Genomic DNA, 23,884 nt, shown 5'->3' on the forward strand with positions numbered 1-23,884 from the left:
TGTAACATTACCCTGAATGCCGTGCAAATAGGTTGGTAGGCAGGCACGTCGTACGTGCGAATAGAAACTTGGAGTGGCGTTGGCGGCGCTGAACTGGTCGATTTATCAATCGGGTGCGAATAGAAGAGTAAGTGTTTGTTTTTTTAATGTTAATTTTCTAAAAAAGCAGAGTAAATACCAACTAACTGAGCTAGCCCTAGGTGGGGGGGGGGAGCTGGTAGTATTAGGCTAGCCCTAGGCCTAGTAGGGAAGAAGAGGCCCTTTGGCCTTGAATTGCCTAGCTAGGGCCTAGGCCTAGGCGGTTTTTGGCTAAACCGTACACAAACCAACCAACCCGTACCCATGCCAACCCATACCCACTTTGGCAAAGTGGCTAACCCGTACACAAATTTTGGTCGACCCTTACCTATGTTTGGTTAACCCATACACACGTCATTTTGGTCAACCTATACTAGCTAGAAACAAAACAAATTGAAATGTCCCAAATATTTTATTATTTATTTTTAATAGAAAGACATAACTGAATGAAGCATTTTAAAACAAAAATTGTGTAAATCAGACCAATATTTAGCGGAGATATTGCTATTTTAAATGTTTTTTGCTGGAGTTAATTCCTGTTGTTTTTTATACAAGAAGTGTGTCCCTTACAGTAATTATGTAGCATTTTAGGCCATGTTAAAATAATACTTGACAATTACTAACGATTATAATTTAGTATTTTAGTATATATATTTATATTAGATTTAATAATTTTTATCAACTTATAGATTCTACGTATAATAACTTATATTGAATCACATAATTCTAGGCCTAAGGCTAATTGCAGGCCTCAGACAACACGGTGGCCAGCGGGGAAAACATCGTTTACCCCGCCTGTAGCCGCTGCAAATTAACGAGGGCGCCCTCTATTCGTACGAGCCGAGCCTAGCTGCGGTACGTGATAAGACAATATAATTTTATGCCATCTATTTCAATTAATATGCACACAAATATTATTTAAAGCTTACTTATCTTTTATAGTTTAAAAACTGAAGAAAACAAACATGTTAACCAAAAAACTAGTGAAGGTTTCCTTTTATTATTGAAAATCAACGAAACATTGGTTGTACTAAAAAACCCTTTTACTAAATCGATTCGCGCGCTTAAAAAGCCAATAAATTGGTCCAGAAATCATTTCTGGAGTGTTATCTGGAAGTAATTCGGTCAAATTGTTGTATACTTCCGCGAAATACCCAATTAATACATTGGATCCTATCTCCGTCGGGGCACTATTTTCTATCGCGATGTTTGTATTGACGATCTATAACGCCCTCTATCGGTTTTGTATCTAGCTACCCATAACCAAAATAACTAGTTAACCAATGCAATGTTATGAAAAATGCTTAAATATTGTATTTATTTTCAATAAAGCTGATAATAAGGTACAGCACACATATGTGTTGGTTTATTTTATGGTATTTTATTTTTGTTGTTACGCATTTCGGTCACACTGTATGGATCGCTGAAAGTGCGACCGCGTATCTACAACATGGGAGCTAAGCAGTATACCGTTTGTTAAACATGAAACTACAGTATACTAACTATATCTATGCGGTAATAAACTTTATTATTATACAGTACTACAGTATCACTTGTTAGTTTTCTTTATACAGAAAAACAACGAAGGTTACTAAGTCAACTTGGTTTGAGACACATTTTTATTATCGATATGTATGTTGATCATGTTTATGCTTATTAAATAAAAGATTTATGAAATAAGTGTAGTACAGTGAAAGATTAGTTTGTCATACGTTTGTTTTCTTCTGTTTGTTACATTTCGCTTCCTTTCACCATAAATGTTCTAATGACCAGTTTAAAATGATACATATAAATAGACTGAATGGTAAATGGATAAATGAAAACAAAGAAAATATATAGTATTTTTCATGTTTATTTTCCATGTCAAATTATTAATATGTTTATAATTACATAGGCCTACTGTATATTTTAATGGCCACTCAAGGTTTTTTTATGTAAATATTCGTTCCAGGCTTCTTTTTAACAATTAGGAACAATTCAAGTAGTTTGTGGAAAATAACTTTTCCACAAACTGCTTCCCACGTACTTTTGAGGGTAAGACTGCAAAGACAGAATAGATCAGATGATGCTAAAAATAGACTAGCTATTTTTAGGTGCAAACATGTGCGATGTTTGCAAGATTTTTCACTATATGAAATAACTATTAAACATGGTATATCTTTTTCAAAAACAGCTGAACAACAAAGATGGCTTACCGTCCAAGTAGTGGACGAGGTGGGTATCAGAATAATAGAATGCAGACAATTAATCAGCAAGAAAAACTACTTGCTGAAAAGAAGAAAGAGATTTTACAGAAGTTGGAGGAAAAAAAGAAAAAACAGTTGGCAGAAGAGGAGTTAAAGAGAGTTCCATTGATCCCAAGGTAGACTTACATATTTCTGCAACTGGTTATAGTACAGTATTTAAATTTATGCAAGGGGATGACTTGTGGAAAACCCCCTCTATACATCAATAGGTATTTCTCTATAGTAAATGTACAGTCTGGTAAACAAATTTTGTATTGTATATGACAATGAATAAATTAATCTATTCTCCTTTTGATTCCCTTACTTGGATTACCAAAACAATGAACAAAGCAGCTGTTAGTCACTATTGGCTCTACAGTAGTATGCCGCATTTTCTGCAATCAGTTTTCGAATCTTTAATTTTTTAACCTTTGTAATCAACAAAAAATAGAATTTGTATGTATCTTATAATAATAATAATAATAATAATAATAATAATGATAATAATAATAATAGTATCAGTAGAGAGCATATCTCTGCCCACTGCCAATCTTTTACTAACACGAAAGTTTATTTAGATGAGTTATTTAGTTTTTGAGATATCTGATCTGCGACGTTTTGCGTTGAAAGTCCATAATCGATGCCAAAATATAATCACTTCACTTTTCAAATGCCTTTTATTGGATCAGTTGTACACCTGCCAATTCCTGTCATTCCAAGTCTTGATCTTTTGTAAAGTTAAACTTATTTGAACTATGCTTTAAATGAATATTGGGAGAGATATTATCATACAAATTGTTATTGTTATTTCATTTATCAGTATACCTTTACCAGCCGTGCCTGCTCCGCCACCTCCTAAGGAGGCTACTCCATCACCTAAACCACAGGCACCAGGATTGAATACGTTCAGTAATGATGGCAGTTTCTTGGAAAAATTTAGAAAGATGCAAGAAGCTCTTAGTAAAGGAGAACATTCAATCATCTCAATTGCAAATGCACCCCCACCGCCACCCCCAACAGGTAAGTCATTCAACAGGGGCAGATCGAGGGCCACACAAGAGGTTGAACCTCTGCATTTGGCATAACTGGAAGTGGAGGTTACATGCCTGATTTACCAATTTGTGTGAATCCTCATGCAATCAAGATATTTCTTAAGACATCTTAAAATGATATCACAAACACTGCCACTGTAAACAGATATGAATATGGTTCGATGAAATTGTGAACAATGCAGTCTGACACGATTTGCTGTCGGGTCTGTGTGAGTTAAAATTAGATGCGATGGTTTGCGTTTTGGACAGTCATGTCGTAGAATATTAAACATGTTTAATGTTCCTGGTAACCGCTTATGACTCTCCTCGATGATGAATCGTGTCAGGCTGTGTTGTACGATGTTGTCTGAGTTGGCCTTTTGTGTTGTGAACGGACCATCAATGTAATATACTGTATTATGATACTGAACTACCTGTCATTATTTAATACTTGTAGAACTCTATATAATCAGTGATTCTATAACATTGTCTTACAGAGCCATATGATAGTCCAAGTCCAGCAGCCCCAGCAACAAGCACTCAAATGAAGCCGTCTTCAGCACCTAATGCATTCAGTAGTACTAGTAAGATGAAGCCAGCAGCACCACTTAAGTTCTCTAAGCCCACTGTTTTTCAGGACTCTGATAGTGATGATGAGAATGACTCAAGTGACAGTAGTAAGTTGCATTGAATTAAACCATTATGTAATTATGTTTTTGTTATTCAAAAAAAAAACAATGAAAATAATGTCCGAATTTAGTAGTTTTCTCTGTTATCGTGTTTTTTGTAAGTGTCCTAATGATCAGCCTATTTTTTCCTAGGTAAAGATATCCCCTGTTCTTATATTTGTCTCCAAACATAGTCAGGCTGTTGTAAATTTGGGCCCCTGTTATGGGCCTTGCATCTCTTTCAGGGACTTTTGATCCCTCTTTTGGACCTTTGACCCTTGTTGGGAATTTTCTGGTGCTACTGTTGAGAACTTCTCAGTTCACTTTTATATGAAAGCGGGAAGAGAAAATGAACACCAATAAAAATGTGGAAATTGGTATTTTTTAAAAATATATTGGTACACATTTATGAACCAGTTATTAAGGCAAAATTATAGTATGGTTAATAAAGTATAGAAAGTTGGGTAGGTTTTCTCTTCTCTGCTATCACTCCCCCCTTTGGGGTCTATGTGCTGATACTCATAGGAGGCTTTAAGTCTTACCGCCAGAGGATCCTGAAATGAAGGAGATCATCGAAACATTTGCAAAAAGTGTAGCGAATGGGGGAGTAGTGATTGAAGAAATTGCAGCTAAAAACCACAAGAACAACCCAAGATATCGGTAAGACTACTGTGTCATCTTGTCTATTTTCTTTGAGCATTTCTTTCGATAACAGATGTGTGTGCTATAAAAGTTTTGTTTTTACCATATTTTTATTGTAATAATTATATTTTTTTAAGGTTTGCATGGTAAAGTAATAATATATTCAGTGGTGGATTCGGGAGGAGGGGGCCCCCCCTAAATTTTTCAAAATTATAAATGGAGAAAAGGGGAAAATTTTAACCAAATTTAGGTCTGAGAGTGCCATTTCTGGCCATTTAAAGGTGCCATAATAACAAATCGTCTTACCTTAGCCCCAACCATGGTGGGGCTGAGGTGGTGCAGACTCTCCATCTGTGAAAGTCCCCTCTGGGCCCCCTCTATTTCGAATTCCTGGATCTGCCACTGATACGTAGAGCAAAGAAATGTTGTTTGTTGAGAGGCATTCTCAACAAACAACAGTTCCTTTCAGACATGTCTACATGGTGTACCACAAGCATTAAATAATAATGATGATTTAAGTATAAACCATTTTATTAGTGCAGAGAAGGGTTAAAATTATGAAATGTACAGCAAAGTGGATTTAGTTTATATAGTTGACGTGTTACACAAGTATAATTTCTTCTACAGTTTTCTCTTGGACACCAGCTCAAAATTACACCAATATTACAGGAAAAAAGTGAATGAATATAGAATAGAGAACCAGCAGATATTTGCTGATAAAACAGGTACAGTAAAAAGAATTGATGGTTTGATTTTAGACTCAAAAAATGTATATCATTGTTAAAAAGAAGGGATTGGAATGTTAGTTCTGATGAATGTTAATTTGCATTTTCAGGAACTTGTTTCCTTTCTCTAATGCTTTTCACATTTTGAATCATATTGTTAAAATGTTCGTGTTTGTGCTCAGCCATTTTTGCTGTAAGATAATATTGTGTGGGTGTGTGTAAAGTCAGTAGACAAAGTTGTTGCATAAGCCTAGTTAGACTGCAGTGTCTCTTACAACTGATATCAAGCTTTACAACCACCAGCATAATGCACTAATTTTTGCTATTCACAATAAGGAAAATTAGGTAGAAAACTTCACACTTTACTGAATCATATATAACCATCTTGTATTTTCAGTTGCATGGTTGGCAACTAAAGATGCTAGTCCTTCAAATGCAATCCCATCTTCTGGCCATGCACCAGGTGACGATGCTAAGGGCAAAAGAAAGCGCAAGAGTCGTTGGGGTAACGAGATGAATACAGATATACCACCCCCTAAGCTGGCTGTTCCTCCAAATATAAATCCTGTTGGAATGATTGGCACAACAGAACTCAGTGAGGATCAGAAAAAGCAATTAATAGAGCAGAAACAGGTATGCAGTATGTATAAGAGAGATTTATTATGTGCAAACTTTAACACACTAAAAGATCCAAGCAACTAGCTTAGTTGGCTTGTACTAACTGAAGGTCTGAAGTGGGTAGTGCATCAATTATTTACCCTAGTGTCACATATGCAACATAGAACCAATTCTGATAGCCACTGTGTGTGTGCTGAACCGTGGAGATCTCTTGGCACCCGCTTAAATTCCCATCGCTGCTCCCCTAGTATTTCCTTTGATCATTCGCTGAAATTGGCACTATATAAATGTTTGGGTATTATTATTATTATTATTATTATTATTATTATTATTATTATTATTAAATTTCCAAGGTGGACAATCACGAGTACAGGTATAGAAGGATGAATTAGATGTTAGCTCATTAGACCAAAGTATATCACTGACCTTAAATGATCTTTGACCGTAAATAAGAGACAATTGAACAATTACTTTATATTGATTTTATAACAACATTTAGATGCAAGCCATGTACAATGCAGTGATTTCAAGACAAAAACAGCTGATGCAACAGCAGGAACATCACCAAGAGTTGAAAAAGAAATATGAGTACGACAGTGATGAGGATGTAGAGGGCGGCACATGGGAACACAAGCTAAGAGCAAGGGAGATGAGGGAAACACAAGGTTTAAACCAGTACACTTAGCGACATCATCATGGAATATTTATTATATTGTATTATTCCAAAGTCACATCTTTATCGATTGTTGTCTAAATTGGGAACATCAGAAACACATTAAAACTAATTGGCTTTGAATTACATCTCCCTGAAAGATGATACACTGAAATAAATTGGCATTACAAACCCTTTCAGAAGGATATCCAGGGGTGGCGCCAGCAGGGGGAGAGCTGCCGACTTTGCTTTGTCGGGGAAATCTGACATCTCGTTGGGGGCACCGCCCCCCCCCCCCTTTCGGGGACCTCGTTCCCCCGTCGGCAATCCTGGCGCCACCCCTGAGGACATCTAAATATAAAATCTCAACAACACAATATGGATGTTAACAAGGAGTAACAGCAAAAATACAGATATACTAACAAGAACTGACATCTTAAATATATTTCAACTTTTATTATCTAATAGAAAAGCTTTCATCCTCTTTTAAGTGAAACCACTTTAGCACCCTTATAATTGTTTATATATTTCTACATTTAGAATATGCTGAGGAGTTGACAACACTTGGTAGGGGCAAGCATCACCTGGGTGATTTTCTGCCTCCTGAGGAACTTGAGAAATTCATGGAAACATTAAACGCCTTGAAAGAAGGTCGAACACCAGACTATTCAGATTATAAGGAATTCAAACTGCAAGCTGATAATATTGGTAAACATTTTTAATAAAATATTAAACATGCTGATGTATTTGTATATTTTAGCTTCTTTTACATATTCTTCTGCTCTTTTTACCTGCTAGTTTCATTCACATTTTCCTTCCCCAATCCATATTTTTTTAAAAACCATATTTGAAGAGGGTGACCCTTCCAGCATATTTAAAAGGTCGGCTTATATTCTGAGGCCTTATATGAAAAATATATGAAACAGCAAGATGCTTTATCAGCGAAGTCTCATTATGCGAGTCAAATAGGCGAGCGGTTAGCGGGCACCGCAACCTTCAGCCATAATATCGGCGCTGGTACGAACAGCATGCTCGCCTATGGTTCTGATGGTAGAACAAGTCTTCTTGGATAAGGACTTTAAACCATAGGCCCAGTTTACACTTTGGCTCGTGTGTGCTATAAAGAACCCAGTACATCATTACGGGTAGGGGGATGCCTTGGTGTACCGGTACAAACAACCACTGTTTTGGACAAGGAGAGTTGCACCCGGTTTCCGGGTAGCAAGACAGAAAGGGACCCTTGTGGAAAAGAACGTCATTGATCGAGTTCCTAGTTCACATATTCAAGCGGTTTGTATGCATTGGCAAAAAGCACTATATAAATTTCTATACTTAGATTGTAGATTTTAGGGGCTTAAGGAGTGGAGATGATTTTAAGTCGTGAGAATAAATCCTGTGCTGTTACAGGTTTTGAACCCTGGCATGGCATTGGAAGGCAAGCATCTTAACCACCAACCTAAATCTCCACTCAAGTCTTGCAATTTCTAAATGCGAACTGTTTAATAATTAATAATATAAATAATGATAATTAATAATGAAGGTAATAGTAATGATAGTGATTAATAAATTAACTATATTTTTCTAAAGGTTTCCAGATGTTGCAGAGACTTGGATGGAAAGAAGGAGACGGACTTGGATCTGATGGTCAGGGAATAACTGCGCCAGTCAATAGGTACACTTGTTTGTAGAGTAGATGATTGTAACACTAAAAGAGGTCAATTTTTTTTTAATGATTTATTCAATTTAAAGCAATATATAATAAAGTATAAAATAACATGATGTCTGACAAAAAAAACTGTTTACATGAAATATAAAGAAAAAAAATCGTAACATACCAAAAAATCAAATATCCCAAACTTACTACTTTGCACCTGTAATGAAATTTGGGTCATTGACCTATAATTATTATACTGAAATCTGATTTTAGGGCAGTGCAGAGGTCAGACAACCAAGGACTTGGTATTGATAGACCAGCCAACCTTACCAAAGAGGATGCTGACAATGAATATGATGCATATCGCAAGCGTATGATGTTAGCTTACAGGTTTCGACCTAACCCACTGGTAAGCTTTCTCTTGGTTTAATCATATTTCATCACATACTCAATTTACTCTTGTTGGAAAAAAACGCATAAAGCCTGGTTTCCTGAAAATCATTACCGTGTCGCTACAGTGTTGTTAAAGTGTTTTCACTGCAATCATACTGTGTAGCAATTGGGAATACCAACCAATCAGCATCACCAAAAGCTGTCAGCAATAGCGTGTAGCGATTATATGGTAACCTGGCTTATTACAGCATTAAGTATTTTTTTCATTATCCTGTCAACAGTGAAGTTTCATTATTGTCCTTTTATGTTATTGTTTTGCCTGTTAAAATGCATAATGCTCTGCAAACCATATACAGGCATGCTGGTGTTAAATGCATTTAGAGTCCCACCAATGATATCACAGATTTCTACAAGCTTTCCTTCAAACTTGGGATTTCACAATGCTCTGGAAAACCCAGCACATACCTTGCAATACCAAACATCCACAGACCAAACTTGAACCAAATATTATGGCCAACAGTCTTAACCATTAACTACAAATTGTCTTTTTTTTCTTTTTTTTTTCTTTTTTTTTTTTTTTTTTTTTAAAATTTCTTTTTTTTTTTTTTTTTTGTTAAAACTTTCATTTTCTTTTTCAGAATAATCCCAGACGACCATACTACTAGGAGAATTGAAAGACAATGAAGAGCCATTCCAGAATGTGTACATATTAATTAAATAAAACATAATAAATATCACACTACTATATTCCTTGAGATGAATAGGAGATTAGGTTTTCATAGGACATTAATGATGACATAATGTGGAATTTTAACCAACTAATTATAATGGAAAAGTTGTGTTATATGAAATATTGATATGACATTAGTTTTTTTAATCTCTGGTGTCATTATGAACTAAGCTAACTCATACTAAGGCTTGTTATCAGAACTATAATAGAGCGTCAGACCCAATAGTTATCATAACGCATGGCATTAGTGTTACTACTGTAGGACCCATAATATGGCCAGTGTTACCAGAACCCATACGGCACTATTATTAGAGCCCATAAATGGCATCAGTGTTATAATGCATGGCATTAGTGTTACTACTATAGAACTAATAATATGGCATCAATGTTATTAGAACCCATAATATGGCACTATTATTATTATTATTAGAAATCATAATATGGCATCAGTGTTATCAGAACCCATAGTATAGTACTAGTATTAATACCAGGAACCATAATATGGCATCAGTGTTATCAGAACCCATAACATGGCACTAGTATTACCAGAAACCATAATGGGGTATCAAGTGTTTCGAGAACCCATAATATGGCTTAGTATTATCAGAAATCATATGGCATCAGTGTTATTTGAACCCATAATATGGCACTAATATTACCAGAAACCATAATATGGAATCAGTGTTATTAGAACCCATAATATGGCTTAGTATTACCAGAAACCATATGGCATCAGTGTTATGAGAACCCCTAATATGACACTAATATTACCAGAAACCATAATATGGCATCAGTCGGAAAAGGAGTAAGACTAGGCCTAGACAAATGTAAGAAGATAAAAGTTGGAAATATACTGTCTGTCCTGGGAGCTCTCATCTGTCCAAGAGAAATACTGTATCCTCATTTTGATATAGACCTATAGCTTTGTCTACACTATCAAATTTTATGTGACAAAAAAAAGTGATGTTCCCACATGTGTGTACGATAACGTCATATCACATACAGTACTATCAAATTGTATCAAAAAAAGTTGAACGTGTTCAACTCTTACTTTCCATCCATTTTTATGTGACGCTTTTTTTGATAAAATTTGATAGTGCAGACAAAGCTTTAGGAGAATTTGATTCCACTCCGCAGCTCAAATCATGCCAACATCCACAGTCCAAGGATTGATTGGATTATTGACTTGCTAAAAAAATTACATGATATCATTGAGCGCTTAAGGAAATTATTCAAACGGGACGCTTATTCGCGCGCACGAGTAAGGTACCTGGATTTGTCTTTAATGCATGTACCTAAGCATTGTTTGTCTTTATGTCATGCTGAATAAAAATAGCCATTATAAAACAAATCAAAGTTACTTTGCAGAATAAGTGAGTTTTATCAATATGTCAATTTTTAGTTTGTTCTTCAACCCTGTAGTAAAAGTAGTGCTCCTACCAACTGTCATAATCATCAAAAAAATGTTTAAAAATACCAATTCAAATACTACAATGAAAGGTACAAAAATCAGTACCATCAAAATCCACAGGCAATGTAAACAGTAACCATTAAATTGAAGAGTAAAATAATAGACCTAACACCAGTACATTTAGAAGTAGAAAGAGAAACAGTACTGGGTAGTGATTTAAACCTGTATGTATTTCGGTGTTGTTTTTTTTTTTTAACTTCTTGAAGGGTAATCAAACACTGAATGTAATTGAAACTAGAATGGAGAAACAAAACTTAAATGTTTTAAGATGATTACCAGTGATTTGTGTGTGTGTGTATGTGTGATAATTATATGCTCTTCTAAAATGTGTTTAGAAGAGAATAGAGTAATTTTTCTGAAAATTATTAGCAGCAAGTTCCTGTAAATCTGGAAGTTCACTTTGATTGACATTTGCCAGCTCTAAAATATCGAATAAAGATTAGAGTTGTAGTCACTAAGAGTGTGTTAGCATTATTTTCTGTTCAGTTTGTACAAAAAAAAAAGAAAAAACAATAATAAAATGATGATAATGATAATAATAATAGCAATAATAAGATACAGTACCAATATTACGTGCTTGCTTGATTAATACTGAGAACACATTTACAACACTGGCACACATTTTTGGTACGTCCAGGCACACCTTGGAGTGAAGCCTAAATAAAAACATCCACAGTACAAATCGATATTGAATTGAATCATTGACATTGATACCGTAATCCATGAACGATATTCTTGTCCGAGATTTGAGTTATGTACGCCAGTAGGTATGTGCCACCCTTTAAGCATGGAGGAGAAAATCACCAAATGCAGCTGCAATAGGCCCATAAACATTATGAATTAGGTTTGAGGTAATTTTTAAATTTTGTTTTGAATGCATGTGCAGATATCAAGTTTCTTATATCCATTGGATATTTTAGACCTCGGCATCCCTTGTGCGCGCACTCACTAGCTAGCAAAAATCTTGAGAAAAAAAACACAATTTACCTGACTCAGCTCTTTGTGATTTACATATAAGAAATGTTCAAAATAGATGAAATATAAAAATACTATTATATAAATGTTTTTACAGGTAAAAGTATTTATGGCTGTCTCTTATACACATCTAGATGTGTATAAGAGACAGGAATATTGAGTGTCAATATTTCCAATTACAGTAAACTTAATTGCCCATTTCAAAGAATTAAATATTAGTCATTTTTTATGGAAATCTAATTTGACAACAATTCATTTTTTTTAACATTTTGTGACATATAGCAGTATCTTCTAAAACAACTAAAAAGGTTGTCCCAATGAAAAGATTATTTTCATTATCTCTGCCAATTTGACTTGCAGAAATTCATTCAATAAATATTTTTACCTTCAGGTTTTCTTTGAAATAGAAATCGGAGGTGAATACATAGGAAGAGTGGATATTGGATTGTTTGGAAAAACAGTACCAAAGACTGTAAAAAACTTTGTAACTCTAGCAACCAGAGAGGTTAGTAGATTTTTTTCTCAACTGATTCGAATGTACAGTAAACAACAGAACATATTAAAAAATATGAGAAAATGATAATAAAAACATTATTAAATAATAAATAAATCAAAATATGACATAATAATGCTCTATTATTCAATTCATTGAAATAAACTGCACATACCAGTATGGTACCATAGGAAAAATTACATGTACAACATACATCACAGAACATGCAATAAGTCTGAAAAATTATAAACCAATAGATTGTATATAAAGTACAAATTGAAGATAGCAGATGTAATAGAACCAGCTCAAAATATTTATTAGGGAGGAAACGTCCTTGACTACGTTTAAGGACCGCCTAAAAAAGCATCTTTTTAACATTTAATTTATCTTCTTTTTTTTTTTTATTCATTTTTGTGTGTAAGTGCTCTGAGAGATTATTATAGGCCACTATATTAATATCCTATACATTATTACAGTATTATTATTATTATTTTTATTATTTTATTATTATGTATTATTGTTATTATTATTATTATTATTATTATTATTTATTTGTGAACACAGTATATTTTGTTGGATTAATTTTGTAACTACAGCACATGTTGTATTTTTAGGGTACAGAGGGATACAAAGGTAGTAAATTCCATCGTGTTATCAAGGACTTTATGATCCAGGGTGGAGACTTCACCAGAGGAGATGGCACTGGAGGTAAGAGATATATAAACAATCCACTAACATAATTGCAATTTACAGTACAGAAGTTTCTTCTTTTAATTTCTCTCTGATTTATGTATTACAATTTGCTCAGTGGTCCCATGTGGTCCTATGGGTTGTGGGAGTATACAGTACCTAAATTTTTTCTTTTATTCAACTTTATTTAACAAGGGTGACCCTAACAACAGTGCTGACTTAAAGGGGCCCTCACATATTTAAACAAGTCAGTTAATAATTATTTCGCATGAAATAAAAATTAAAAAGATAAACACTGACAAAAAAATGCAAAATTTCATATTTACAATTATTTATAATTTGAAGTCAAACTTGAAACAGCCAATAAATAAATAGAAAAAATTATTCTTATTGTTTCTATAAAATGTAGCAATAAAACAAAAAAAATTAATAATTAAAATTTGTAGAATATTAAAATTATGATAATTACAATAATTTAAAGTTAAGTAATTGCAAAATTCATGTATAAAAGTAGGAAAAAAAACATATGTACAGGAATCACTGGTCTCTACTATAATAGCTGGATTGCTCATTGGCTGGGATTAGTTAGGCCGCCGACGCTATGTTTGAGGGCCTGAGTGACGTATCAGTTTAGACAAGTTTCTTTTGGCATTTGTTTAAATTATTGTTAAAAATAACGATTCTTGCAAAACATTTTAATAATAATAACATAATAATAAATTTTAATTTAACGTAATGATTATTTTTCAAATCATGTAACCTTGATGTGGCTTTTCATGTAGTTTAAAAAAGCGCAAAGTTATTTGTGTTGTTAGGATCGACGTCACTAACAACGCGACTTCGTTAATGCTTTTCTAAACTGCATAAACTAGAGGTTTAGATGGTATGAAAAAATCTAAAATAATCATCTAACTAGTGGTTAGATGATTTGAAAAAAAAAATTCCTACATTAAATTTCACTATATTATAATAAGTATTGCAAGAATCGTTATTTTTAATTATAATTTAAATAAATGCCAAAAGAAACTTGTCTAAACTGGCCCTCCAACGTACAAGGATGGGCCAATGAGCAATCCAGCTATTATAGTAGAGATCAGTGACAGCAGTGTTGGCTCCAGGATTAACCTTAAATAGAAATAAATGTCAGACCTATATAAGTTAAAATTGGTTGTCACTAGATCCAAAAATCACCAAATGCAGCTGCAATAGGCCCATAAACATTATGAATTAGGTTTGAGGTAATTTTTAAATTTTGTTTTGAATGCATGTGCAGATATCAAGTTTCTTATATCCATTGGATATTTTAGACCTCGGCATCCCTTGTGCGCGCACTCACTAGCTAGCAAAAATCTTGAGAAAAAAAACACAATTTACCTGACTCAGCTCTTTGTGATTTACATATAAGAAATGTTCAAAATAGATGAAATATAAAAATACTATTATATAAATGTTTTTACAGGTAAAAGTATTTATGGCGATCGATTTGATGATGAGAACTTCAAGCTGAAGCACTATGGCGCTGGGTGGTTGAGTATGGCTAATGCTGGTAAAAACACAAATGGTTCACAATTCTTTATCACCACAGTCAAAACCCCTTGGCTTGATGGAAAACATGTTGTTTTTGGCAAAGTTGTCAAAGGAATGGTAAGTTATTTTAAGGAAATTGCACTGAGGGTTCCAGTTGATTAGCTCTGACTTGATGGACTATCCTCACAAAATATTGTTGATAAAGAAATAAATATCCACTATCCTATTAACAATTTTATTCAATTTACTATTCCTGAAGTCAAAATATTAACATTTACAGTAATGATAAATAAGACAATTTACGGTAACTTTTTAGTATTGTGGTCAGGGGCGGATCCAGAGATGTCCAAAAGGGGGCCCGGAAGAGATCAAAGACAAGACAAAACAAGACAAAAGGAAAAACCTTTTTTTTTTTTTTTTAATGACATATACATTGATTTGAACATTATAAAGGTAGATAAGGGAAAGAAGATAAAGTGGGATTGGATAGGATGACACAAGTATGATTAGATAAAGAAGATTAGTGGAGCTAAAGTCTAATTAGATATGAGGAACAATTTATATTTGATTTAAATGAGTAACTACTTTTCGAATTTGTTAGTGATGTGCTGAGGGAGTTCCATAATAGGGGGCCTGAATGTATTATTGAATTCCTGGTTGATGTTCGGTTAGAATTTATTGTGATATATTTATTTGCATTCCTAGTATTATTTAAAGTTATGTAATTCATTGTTTTTTGTGAAGTATCCTTTGAAAGCATTTGGGAGTTCATCGTGGGAATACTGGTACATAAATAAATTTAACTACAAAAATCTACCACACAATTTAAGAGTCTGTAAAAGAATACAGCAATGAGGTGCGAGTGCCAATACGCAGATTTATTTCGTGCATACAGCCAGGGAACTGAGTATGTGTTGTATTGACTATGGTAGTAATGGGAAGCATTCTACATAATTGGAACATCCACCCATTTATCAAACCAATAAGGATGATGACTAACACTGAATGAGATAAAGACTATATAAATGAGTTAAGCTAGCTTTCACTTGCGGTTAAAGGGATATGTTTATAGGCTGAGCCTTTTGAACCCCTTATCGTGCCAGTGTCTAGTAGCTCCTTTTTAAACAACGGAATGGTTGGTACACTTACTCTCGGGAAGATTGTTGTAGAAATTAATTACTCATCGTAAAAAGGAAGTACTTCAAGTGATTTAGTCAATTTTGGTTTAAAAATTTTCCAGGGATGTCCTCTAGTTTTATTTACTTTGCAAAGTTGGAAAAACTGATCTCTTGTCTACCTTCTCAAATTCTTTTATAATTTTTAATGTTTCAATTACCTTATTTCCCTATCCTACACACTATTTTTCTATACTAATGATACTAATTGAAAACTAGTCATTAACAGACCTTAGAATGCAGACGGTAAAGCGCATTCCCCAAGCATCTGGAAAAAAATTCTATAATGGAGGGGAGGGCTCTTGTTTCAAGTCCTGCCCTAAACAAAAGATGAATCAGCTACTCTGCATCCCCTTTCACCCTCCAAAATGCAGCAGAACCAACATTGTTTCCCCCTCCCCCTCCCCAATTTCACATGGGTCTAGATGTAATATGAAATATGTATCCAATAATGATATGATTCGTGTTCTGTATATGCTTTAATGAAATACTGTAACATTTACTACAGTAAATGCTCAAATAAGAGCCACACCAAACCTCAATTTTTTTTATAAGCGCCCCTCTCGAATACGCACCTCTAAAAATTGTATAAGCGCCACAGCGCTAATTCGAACATCACAATATTTTTATTCCATTTGTAAGCAAAATAATAAGACTGCAAAAACAGCTCCCTTTAAAGCAAATCCGCCACTGAACACAACTGCTAATGTTATAAATAAAACGAAACGAAATAAAAAAATACAAATACTGTACATTGGTTTTATTCTACACTTTTTATTTTTTTCACTTCCTCTCGTTATATTTGGTATCTGTTCTTTTCATATACACGATATTTGAACCATACTTGTCGTTAACCTTCTAGATAATCATTTCCTGCCTAAATTCTGTCCAGTGCATTTTAATAGTCAATTATTTTCTTCTCTCAAAAACAAGACCGACTTTATGAAAATTGTAACAACACAGAATGCGCTACTACTCACTATCAAGATTTTCCATTTACAGATTTCTAACAGAAAGGGAGTACAATAGCCGGTAGGCAAAACTGAACTTGGATATTAATGCTGAGGGTGCTTGTTTTACAACGGCTCCACACTACAAATACACAGGGTTGGGCGACTGTACTGGTTTAATTACCGGATTCATAGGCCCTTGCGCACCTACAAATTAACATTCCTTACTGTCTCATTAATCAATAGTATAAGTATCTATATAAATAACATACGACACAGGTGTGGTACGGCAGTCTGCATTTTATAGTAATATTACGCATGACTTAACTGTACCACGTATTCAAGTGTAATAAAGAGGGTTCCATGCAATACGAGGCTGCAATTCCAAATGTTTCATATGCGACACAATTTTGTCATGAAAAACGCCACAAAGCACAACAGGTTATTTCTAATAATGACATCACCATTTGTGATGATCAACAGGCGATTGCACATTCCCACGAATTGTTAACCCTATCTTCATGGAATGGTCAAACTCAACTTGGCAAATTAATCCTGGAGGATTAGGCCAAATATTACATTTTCCAGCATTTTAAAAAATATCTTTCATAGGACATACAACAGATAGGCTTGGTCTTAATCAAACTAAATATAATTATTTTATGGAATTCATAAACAATACTTAACAAATTAAACACATTTTTGGTGTATACAAATAAAATAATCTTACAAATAATACACAACAAAACAAACTTGGAGATTATTTAGGTACAGAATAAAAGGTAAAAAATGTGAAGTTGCAATATATGGAACAATAATCATATAAGAAATTTCAACAAAATTTAATCATTAATCATTAGCAACAGCAGCAGGTATGCATGTTATGTTGAGTAAATTAATGCTATCTTTTCTACCTGGTCAAGATAATATATTCATTAATTCAATTAAAATTACTAGATTAAGTGTTTGTTCTTCAGGAGTGGGTACAATGACAATTTCGAAGCTTAATATGTATAATGCATTAACATCAATCAATATAAAACAACATTGTGTTATAATTATACAGTGGAAACTCTAAATGGGGTATGCCATCCCAAAACTAGCATCAATGGCCAAAAAATAAAAACTCAATATATTCATATTCTCCCCATTATAAGTCTTAAAATGATGGGTCATTTATTGTAATCGACTTAAATTGCCGAAGTTCTGAGTAAAAGCAATACAGTTCTCTGTACTAAAGTATACAATACAGCCACACCCTTATGCTAATTACTTAGTTTAACTTTTAGCAACCATATGCTGGTTTTGGGATGGCATGCCTTAAATAGTACCACCTCAGTAAAACATGGCCAGCGGAACCGGCAGACTTAAGGGGGCCCCCTCCCAACTTTTTGGCAGAAAATATATAATGTCTACGCAGATTTTTGTATGATTAGAAAGAAATGCAAGAAAAGAAAGAGTGGGGGTCCCACTTTAAAAAACGTTCCTCCAGCCCTGTTAAAGAACAGCAATCTCCCATGTACCTACGTATAAATAAATCCTATCCTTTAATATTGCGCCCAACTTTTTATGAGACCATTCCATTCAGATACCACATTATCTCCTGCACTGGGGGCGGCCTCCGTTCAATAGAATTTCCACTGTATTTCTACCTTTAGATCTGATATGTAATTATACTAATACTGTAGCTAACATCTGCATTTCGATAAAATGACCTGGTACAATACTTAGATATATGAACTAATTTGTAAGCAAACATACTAAAATGCACTTATTTTGAACAAATTTGTTACTTGTATTAACATTGATTATTTGAATGTACCAGCAGTATATTATAAAATACACACATCAACTATTTTCTTGTGAAAAATGATACCAAAGATATACACTTTCACTATAATACTATATAACAAAAATACAATTAGAGTAATCTGACAAAATATTATTGAACAAGTTTGTCTGTTAGACTCAGCAGATAAAATCTGATTAGATTTTGATAGTATAGACCTACAGCCCTCTTATCTTACGTGGATCTTTTACTCTGACAACATATCAAAATTCAGAAAAAATAAATTGTTCTATACTGGAAAAAGCAACAAAAAGAAAAAAAAAATATCTTTGTCATTATGGTATTGGAACATCTGCCTAGTATATGTCAGTCTGCAGACAATCTACAACTATACAAATAATAAGTATGAAAATGGTTTACAAAATTACTGATTGTCAATTCTGTGAAAGAAAGTGTCTTGACTATTTAATTAATACACAGTGATCATCTGCTCATTGCACACTGGGTACACATCACGTTCAGTGCTACATCCATCATTTTGATATTGAAAATAGATTTGAAAAAAACTAATTAAAATTTTTTAAACCAATGTTTCCACAAATTTCAACATGATTTGTTATAATCACCTATGTCTATCTTGGTGTTCAATCCAAACACATTTGTTAACTATGCCCAGATTACTTACGGTATCAAGCACACAGTGGTTTATACACCATTCATGATAGGTCTAACATATACGATATTATCATGTAGTATGAATGAAAATGATCTTCCGTCATAGTTGTATAGTAACTCTGTGTAGAACACAGTGAGTTAGGCTAACCTTTGTTAGCTATGCACCCTACTAACAAATAAATACAGCTTCCTTTAAAGAATTTGGAGCCAGGGTATCTTTGAGCAGCAGATGTGTACTCACTTAAGCCCTCTGTAAACTTCCTGAGAGGGATTCACAATCTTTATCCACAAAAATTACAATCCAATGTAGCTTAGAGAATTTTTCATAATTTCCTTCCTCTTGTAGAAGGTTGGAAGCCACTCCTTTCTGTCTAACTACTTGTGAGTACTATGCTTGTTCTGTTAATGTGGTTTAATTCACCTCTCTAATTTTCCTCTTGTTCTCTTTTCTCTTGTTTATGTCACTTTGTGTGTCCTTCAATCAGCTGCCTTCTAAAATCATTCTCCTTACTATGTGGCTTAGAAAATATTTACCGTACTCACACGAATAAGCACCTGGGCGCTTAAAATATTTTTAGCACTTTCTAAGGGGCGCTTATTCGGACGGGGCTCTTATTTAAACGGAGCGCTTATGAAAACAGAGTGGAAATTGAGGGCGTACTTATGGAAATAGATGAAAATCGAGGGGTTCTTATGGGAACTTACTAAATTCAAGAGGCACTTTTTGAATGAAAAAAGATTATATAAGGACATTACGAATGGTGGTGCGGCGGAAAAGATAATCGTCCAGAGAACATGGTTCATGACAACAATGCTGGGAATATTTATGTAACAGCAGAATAGCGGATGCAATTAGTGTTGGTGGGTAGTGGTTAGCTTGTTGGCCATCGGCCGATTGAGATTAGCAGGATGGCAGGATTTTTCTTGAAAACAGACAAGAATGTGCTAAAGGTGCAAATTGTCGGAAGAAGAAAAAGATGAGTAGGACTAGGCCTACACAAATATGTAAGAAGAAAGTAGGAAATGTACTGTCTGTCCAGGGATCGGAGCTCTGATCTGTCCAAAAGAAATATCCTCATTGTGATACCGACCTAAGAAGAATGTGATTCCACTCTGCAGCTCAGATCACGCCAACAACCACAGTCCAAGGATTGATTGGATTATCGGCTTGCTAAAAAGAAAATTTTATATTATTAAGGCAGCGCTTATTCAAATGGGGCACTTATTCACGCGAGTACAGTATCTCTAAATATGCTACCTACAATATTTCCAGACAATTACCGAAAATTACCAAAGTACAGTGTTGACACAAGAGACAATTTTAACCAATTAAAAATTGCAGAGAAAACAAGAGGCAATATATTCATGTCCATTACTTTTCCATTCCAAGTTTTCACTAGATATTAACAAAGCATTGAATACTTGTACTGATGTTATTATTCAAATATTTCACAAAACATTATAGTAGGACCAAAACATAAAGTAAAAAATAATAAACACTTTTTAAATTGTTATAAATAGTACAAAACCTGTTGCTGATATATAACACACAGATGCTAATCTATGAACCATGAATACCAGTAACATTAACTGGAATTGCAGTGTGTACTATAACACATCCAAATATGTGATGAAATTATGGAACATATCCATGCTTCAGTGAAACTATAAAATATCAAGATTGTCCAGTAAATACATCTTAAATTATTTACTCACAACGTTAACGACAACATCAAGTTTTATCTTTGAAATTATCTTTAAATGTTAATGTTACAAATTGTTCTCAAAATTTTTTTTTTTTCAATACGACACATTCCAAAAATTCAAAAATTTTAAAATACTGATCTTTTCCTTACACACAAATTCAAAATACTGTCACGTGATAATTGTATACTTCTCACTAGATCACGTGCTCCAGTTACGATTACTGAAAAAGTTTGAAGACAAAAATTAAACATATGATAGTTGAGTTGCATTAAACATTTGACATTACAAGCTATGGGGAATATATAGGAATGCATGTTATTCAATTTCCGTGGGGCAGGGGAGTAGGTGTTTGTTCTCTACTGTTATTAGATGCGTGATCTCAAGAATAATTATGCATAGAAAAGTTTGGATACAAACATAAATTAGAGATTCATTAGTGCACTAGCACGAGACCAAGTGTTGAAAAACTCTTTCAGAGAGAAAAACTTTTAAAGAAGCCATTCGCATGCAAACTTTTTAAAGGCAATAATCAGGCTCTTAACTTAAGTTTTATAAATATAATAAACAGTCTCTAGCATTAGGTCGTCAAAATTAGGGAAGTATTCAAATTAAATATGCACAACCTCATGCAGAGTGTCTACAGTATTTGGTGAATGTCAGGTGTTTGATATCTTACAATAAATCATCATCCAACTATCTACAAGATGCGCAATAAGCGGCTGTAAAGTCAAAACACCATACAATTATTCATTACACCAATGGTACTACCAAAGTCATATTTACCTAATGGTACAATGATGGCGTAACTACTTCTGAATACAAAATACAATGTAATACCTTGGTACTTGTTCTCCAAAAGTGACCATTTTAAACCTGTATTATTCCAGGATAATTCATTTTTTTCTGGAAAAATGTTCATGAATTGACTAGGTTGTTTTTGAATATATATGTTTTATCCAATTTTTGAATTATTTAGATTTACTTCTGGAAGAAAGATAAAAAATATAAACCTCATTCAACGCTAATGAAAATGATAAACATATTAATATGTTGACCGGTAAAACAAAAATAAAAAATAATAAAAAATATATATATTTTAAAAGGTTTATCTGAGCACTATTTTATCTACCTTGAAATTCATGCTTCTTCCTAATTTAATAGTGTTCTCAACTTCATCAAAATTTACACAAGTTAAGAAACATTTTAAGTGCTAAACCTTTGGTGTCTTCGCAGAGTTGTTAAAACATCATCTTAGGGTTGAATAAACATTTTAAAACATTGAAAATTAAAGTAATTTAAAATTGATTCCACACATTATTTTACTCAGTAAAAGCACCAAAAGTATACAAAGAAGGATAAAGGTCGCAAAAGTAAAAGTTATGACTAACCTAAATATAAATACATGGTTTACATAAAATGAAAATGTATTTGATTGTAAATTAGTCTTAATATATAAAGTAGACTACCTTAAAATCAAATATGTTATTCTCATATGGTAGTCGAACATATTCATGTAATAATGTGCCCCAAAATAGCCAGCCACTTCCTAAGTACAAAAATCTCTGGTGCTCTACCTTGCTGTTAAGCAAACTGACCTAAATTAAAAACATATGATATGCAGCTGGGTCAAAAAAATCAATTATTTTCGAGGAAAGTTCCCAAATGGCAACTGGCATATATTAAATCATACAGGTAAATATTCACTAAGTATATAGTAGTCGGATTGTAATGATTTACCAACAAGTCTACTATCGGTTAAAAAATATGACTTGCCGTACCTCACAGCCCATAGTTGGATGTGGTACCTCATAGCCCAAAACAGTGGCCAGCACCAGAAGCAGCTAAGGTGTCAAAGAGAAGGGGGTCTCAACAAATCTTAACAGACCGGCAGAGTTTGGAGAGGTGAAGTACTGGAGCAAGCCCAGGGTCTAAATCCGAAAAAAAAACAAAAAAACTGGACAGTTCTGGGCTTTTCTAAACTAGTTTGAGAAATTTTACTATGTATTATGCACAAAAATACTTCCTAAAGGAAATTTCTCTTTAATATGATGAATTGTGTCGGACTGGGGGATTAACCATGCTGCCACCTCAATGACACCACCACTGGCCCTGAAGCAGCTCTGTTGGGACACACACATGTATATGTTCAAACTGCCAGCTTAACAAGACATCTATCATCATCATCATAGATACCAGTAAACTCCGAACATAAAAAAAAAAAAAAAAATGTAATGATTCACAATACATAACCATGCACTTAAAATAATTTAAAAGAAATAAAAAGAAAAATCCTTTAAATTAGCACTTCAAAATAAATTGCATCGTTCCAACTGAGTGTTTCCATGGTCACTTTGTGTGTCCATCTTCCAGTTTTGTTGGTTCTGGTCCTCGTCCATCAACGTCATTGCACCTGATCATGATACTGTGTTGTAGGTTTCCTTCCCAGCCTGCTTAGCCTGTGCCCTTCCCATGTATTGGTTCTTTTTATTCGTCAGCTGCTCTGTCACCGCCAGCAATTTCTTTAAACTTGGCTGAAAAGTTGAATCAGTTAAATATATATCATTTTAAAATACTATTACAAACTAAAATGACTTCTTTCACACCTTGTGCAACAGTAGGACAGCAACTACAGTGGGTGGATGAGCTTCTTGGTGAGGCAACGGCCAACCATGTTTAGTGTAAGAAATAGGTTTAGTTGAAGGATTTGATTTAATGGTTTTTTTTTTTTTTGTTCAAATTCTATAGTTAACTGCACAAATCAGAACGGGATCCAACACTTTTACGGTTCTACATTCAATTTGACACCCAGTGCTAAGGATCCGTTGGAAATAGTGTGGTATAAATAATTATGAAACATATATCCGATGAGCTGGACACGCACAATTAAAAAAAACTTGCATATATGCATATATCTGTCTGGTTTTGGTAATTTAAATGACAAATACTTGAGATTTGCCCATATATGGATGTGATATGACATCATCATTCCCATTTATAGCAAAGCACAGACATGTAT

The 23,884-nt window shown here is 33.8% G+C and overlaps 3 protein-coding genes across 3 annotated transcripts in view; 2 read left to right on the top strand and 1 right to left on the bottom strand.

Annotated features, from left to right (window-relative positions):
- Positions 1-73: 73 nt before the first annotated feature.
- LOC117124970 (SURP and G-patch domain-containing protein 1-like) lies at positions 74-11,345 on the top strand. Its single transcript, XM_033271318.1, has 12 exons — positions 74-127; positions 2,252-2,440; positions 3,124-3,323; positions 3,832-4,011; positions 4,539-4,662; positions 5,272-5,369; positions 5,767-6,002; positions 6,487-6,652; positions 7,180-7,347; positions 8,227-8,311; positions 8,567-8,702; positions 9,325-11,345. The coding sequence occupies exons 2-12, from the start codon at positions 2,265-2,267 to the stop codon at positions 9,349-9,351; spliced, it is 1,596 nt and encodes a 531-aa protein (XP_033127209.1). The 5' UTR covers positions 74-127; positions 2,252-2,264; the 3' UTR covers positions 9,352-11,345.
- On the top strand, positions 11,213-14,749 carry LOC117124964 (peptidyl-prolyl cis-trans isomerase B-like). Its single transcript, XM_033271305.1, has 4 exons — positions 11,213-11,233; positions 12,254-12,367; positions 12,970-13,063; positions 14,505-14,749. The coding sequence occupies exons 1-4, from the start codon at positions 11,213-11,215 to the stop codon at positions 14,732-14,734; spliced, it is 459 nt and encodes a 152-aa protein (XP_033127196.1). The 3' UTR covers positions 14,735-14,749.
- Positions 14,750-16,501: 1,752 nt separating this feature from the next.
- The window catches only part of LOC117124978 (ras GTPase-activating protein 1-like), a 38,001-nt gene continuing 30,618 nt past the window's right edge, over positions 16,502-23,884 (bottom strand). The window contains exon 22 of the mRNA XM_033271328.1: positions 16,502-23,399. Coding sequence (XP_033127219.1) covers positions 23,283-23,399 — 117 coding nt within the window. The 3' untranslated portion in view covers positions 16,502-23,282. The remainder of the gene's footprint in view (positions 23,400-23,884) is intronic.

The sequence above is a fragment of the Anneissia japonica genome, unplaced genomic scaffold, assembly GCF_011630105.1.
Source record: "Anneissia japonica isolate Jap-2015-1 unplaced genomic scaffold, ASM1163010v1 scaffold288249_len478412_cov200, whole genome shotgun sequence".
In the NCBI taxonomy this organism is placed as follows: Eukaryota; Metazoa; Echinodermata; class Crinoidea; order Comatulida; family Comatulidae; genus Anneissia; species Anneissia japonica.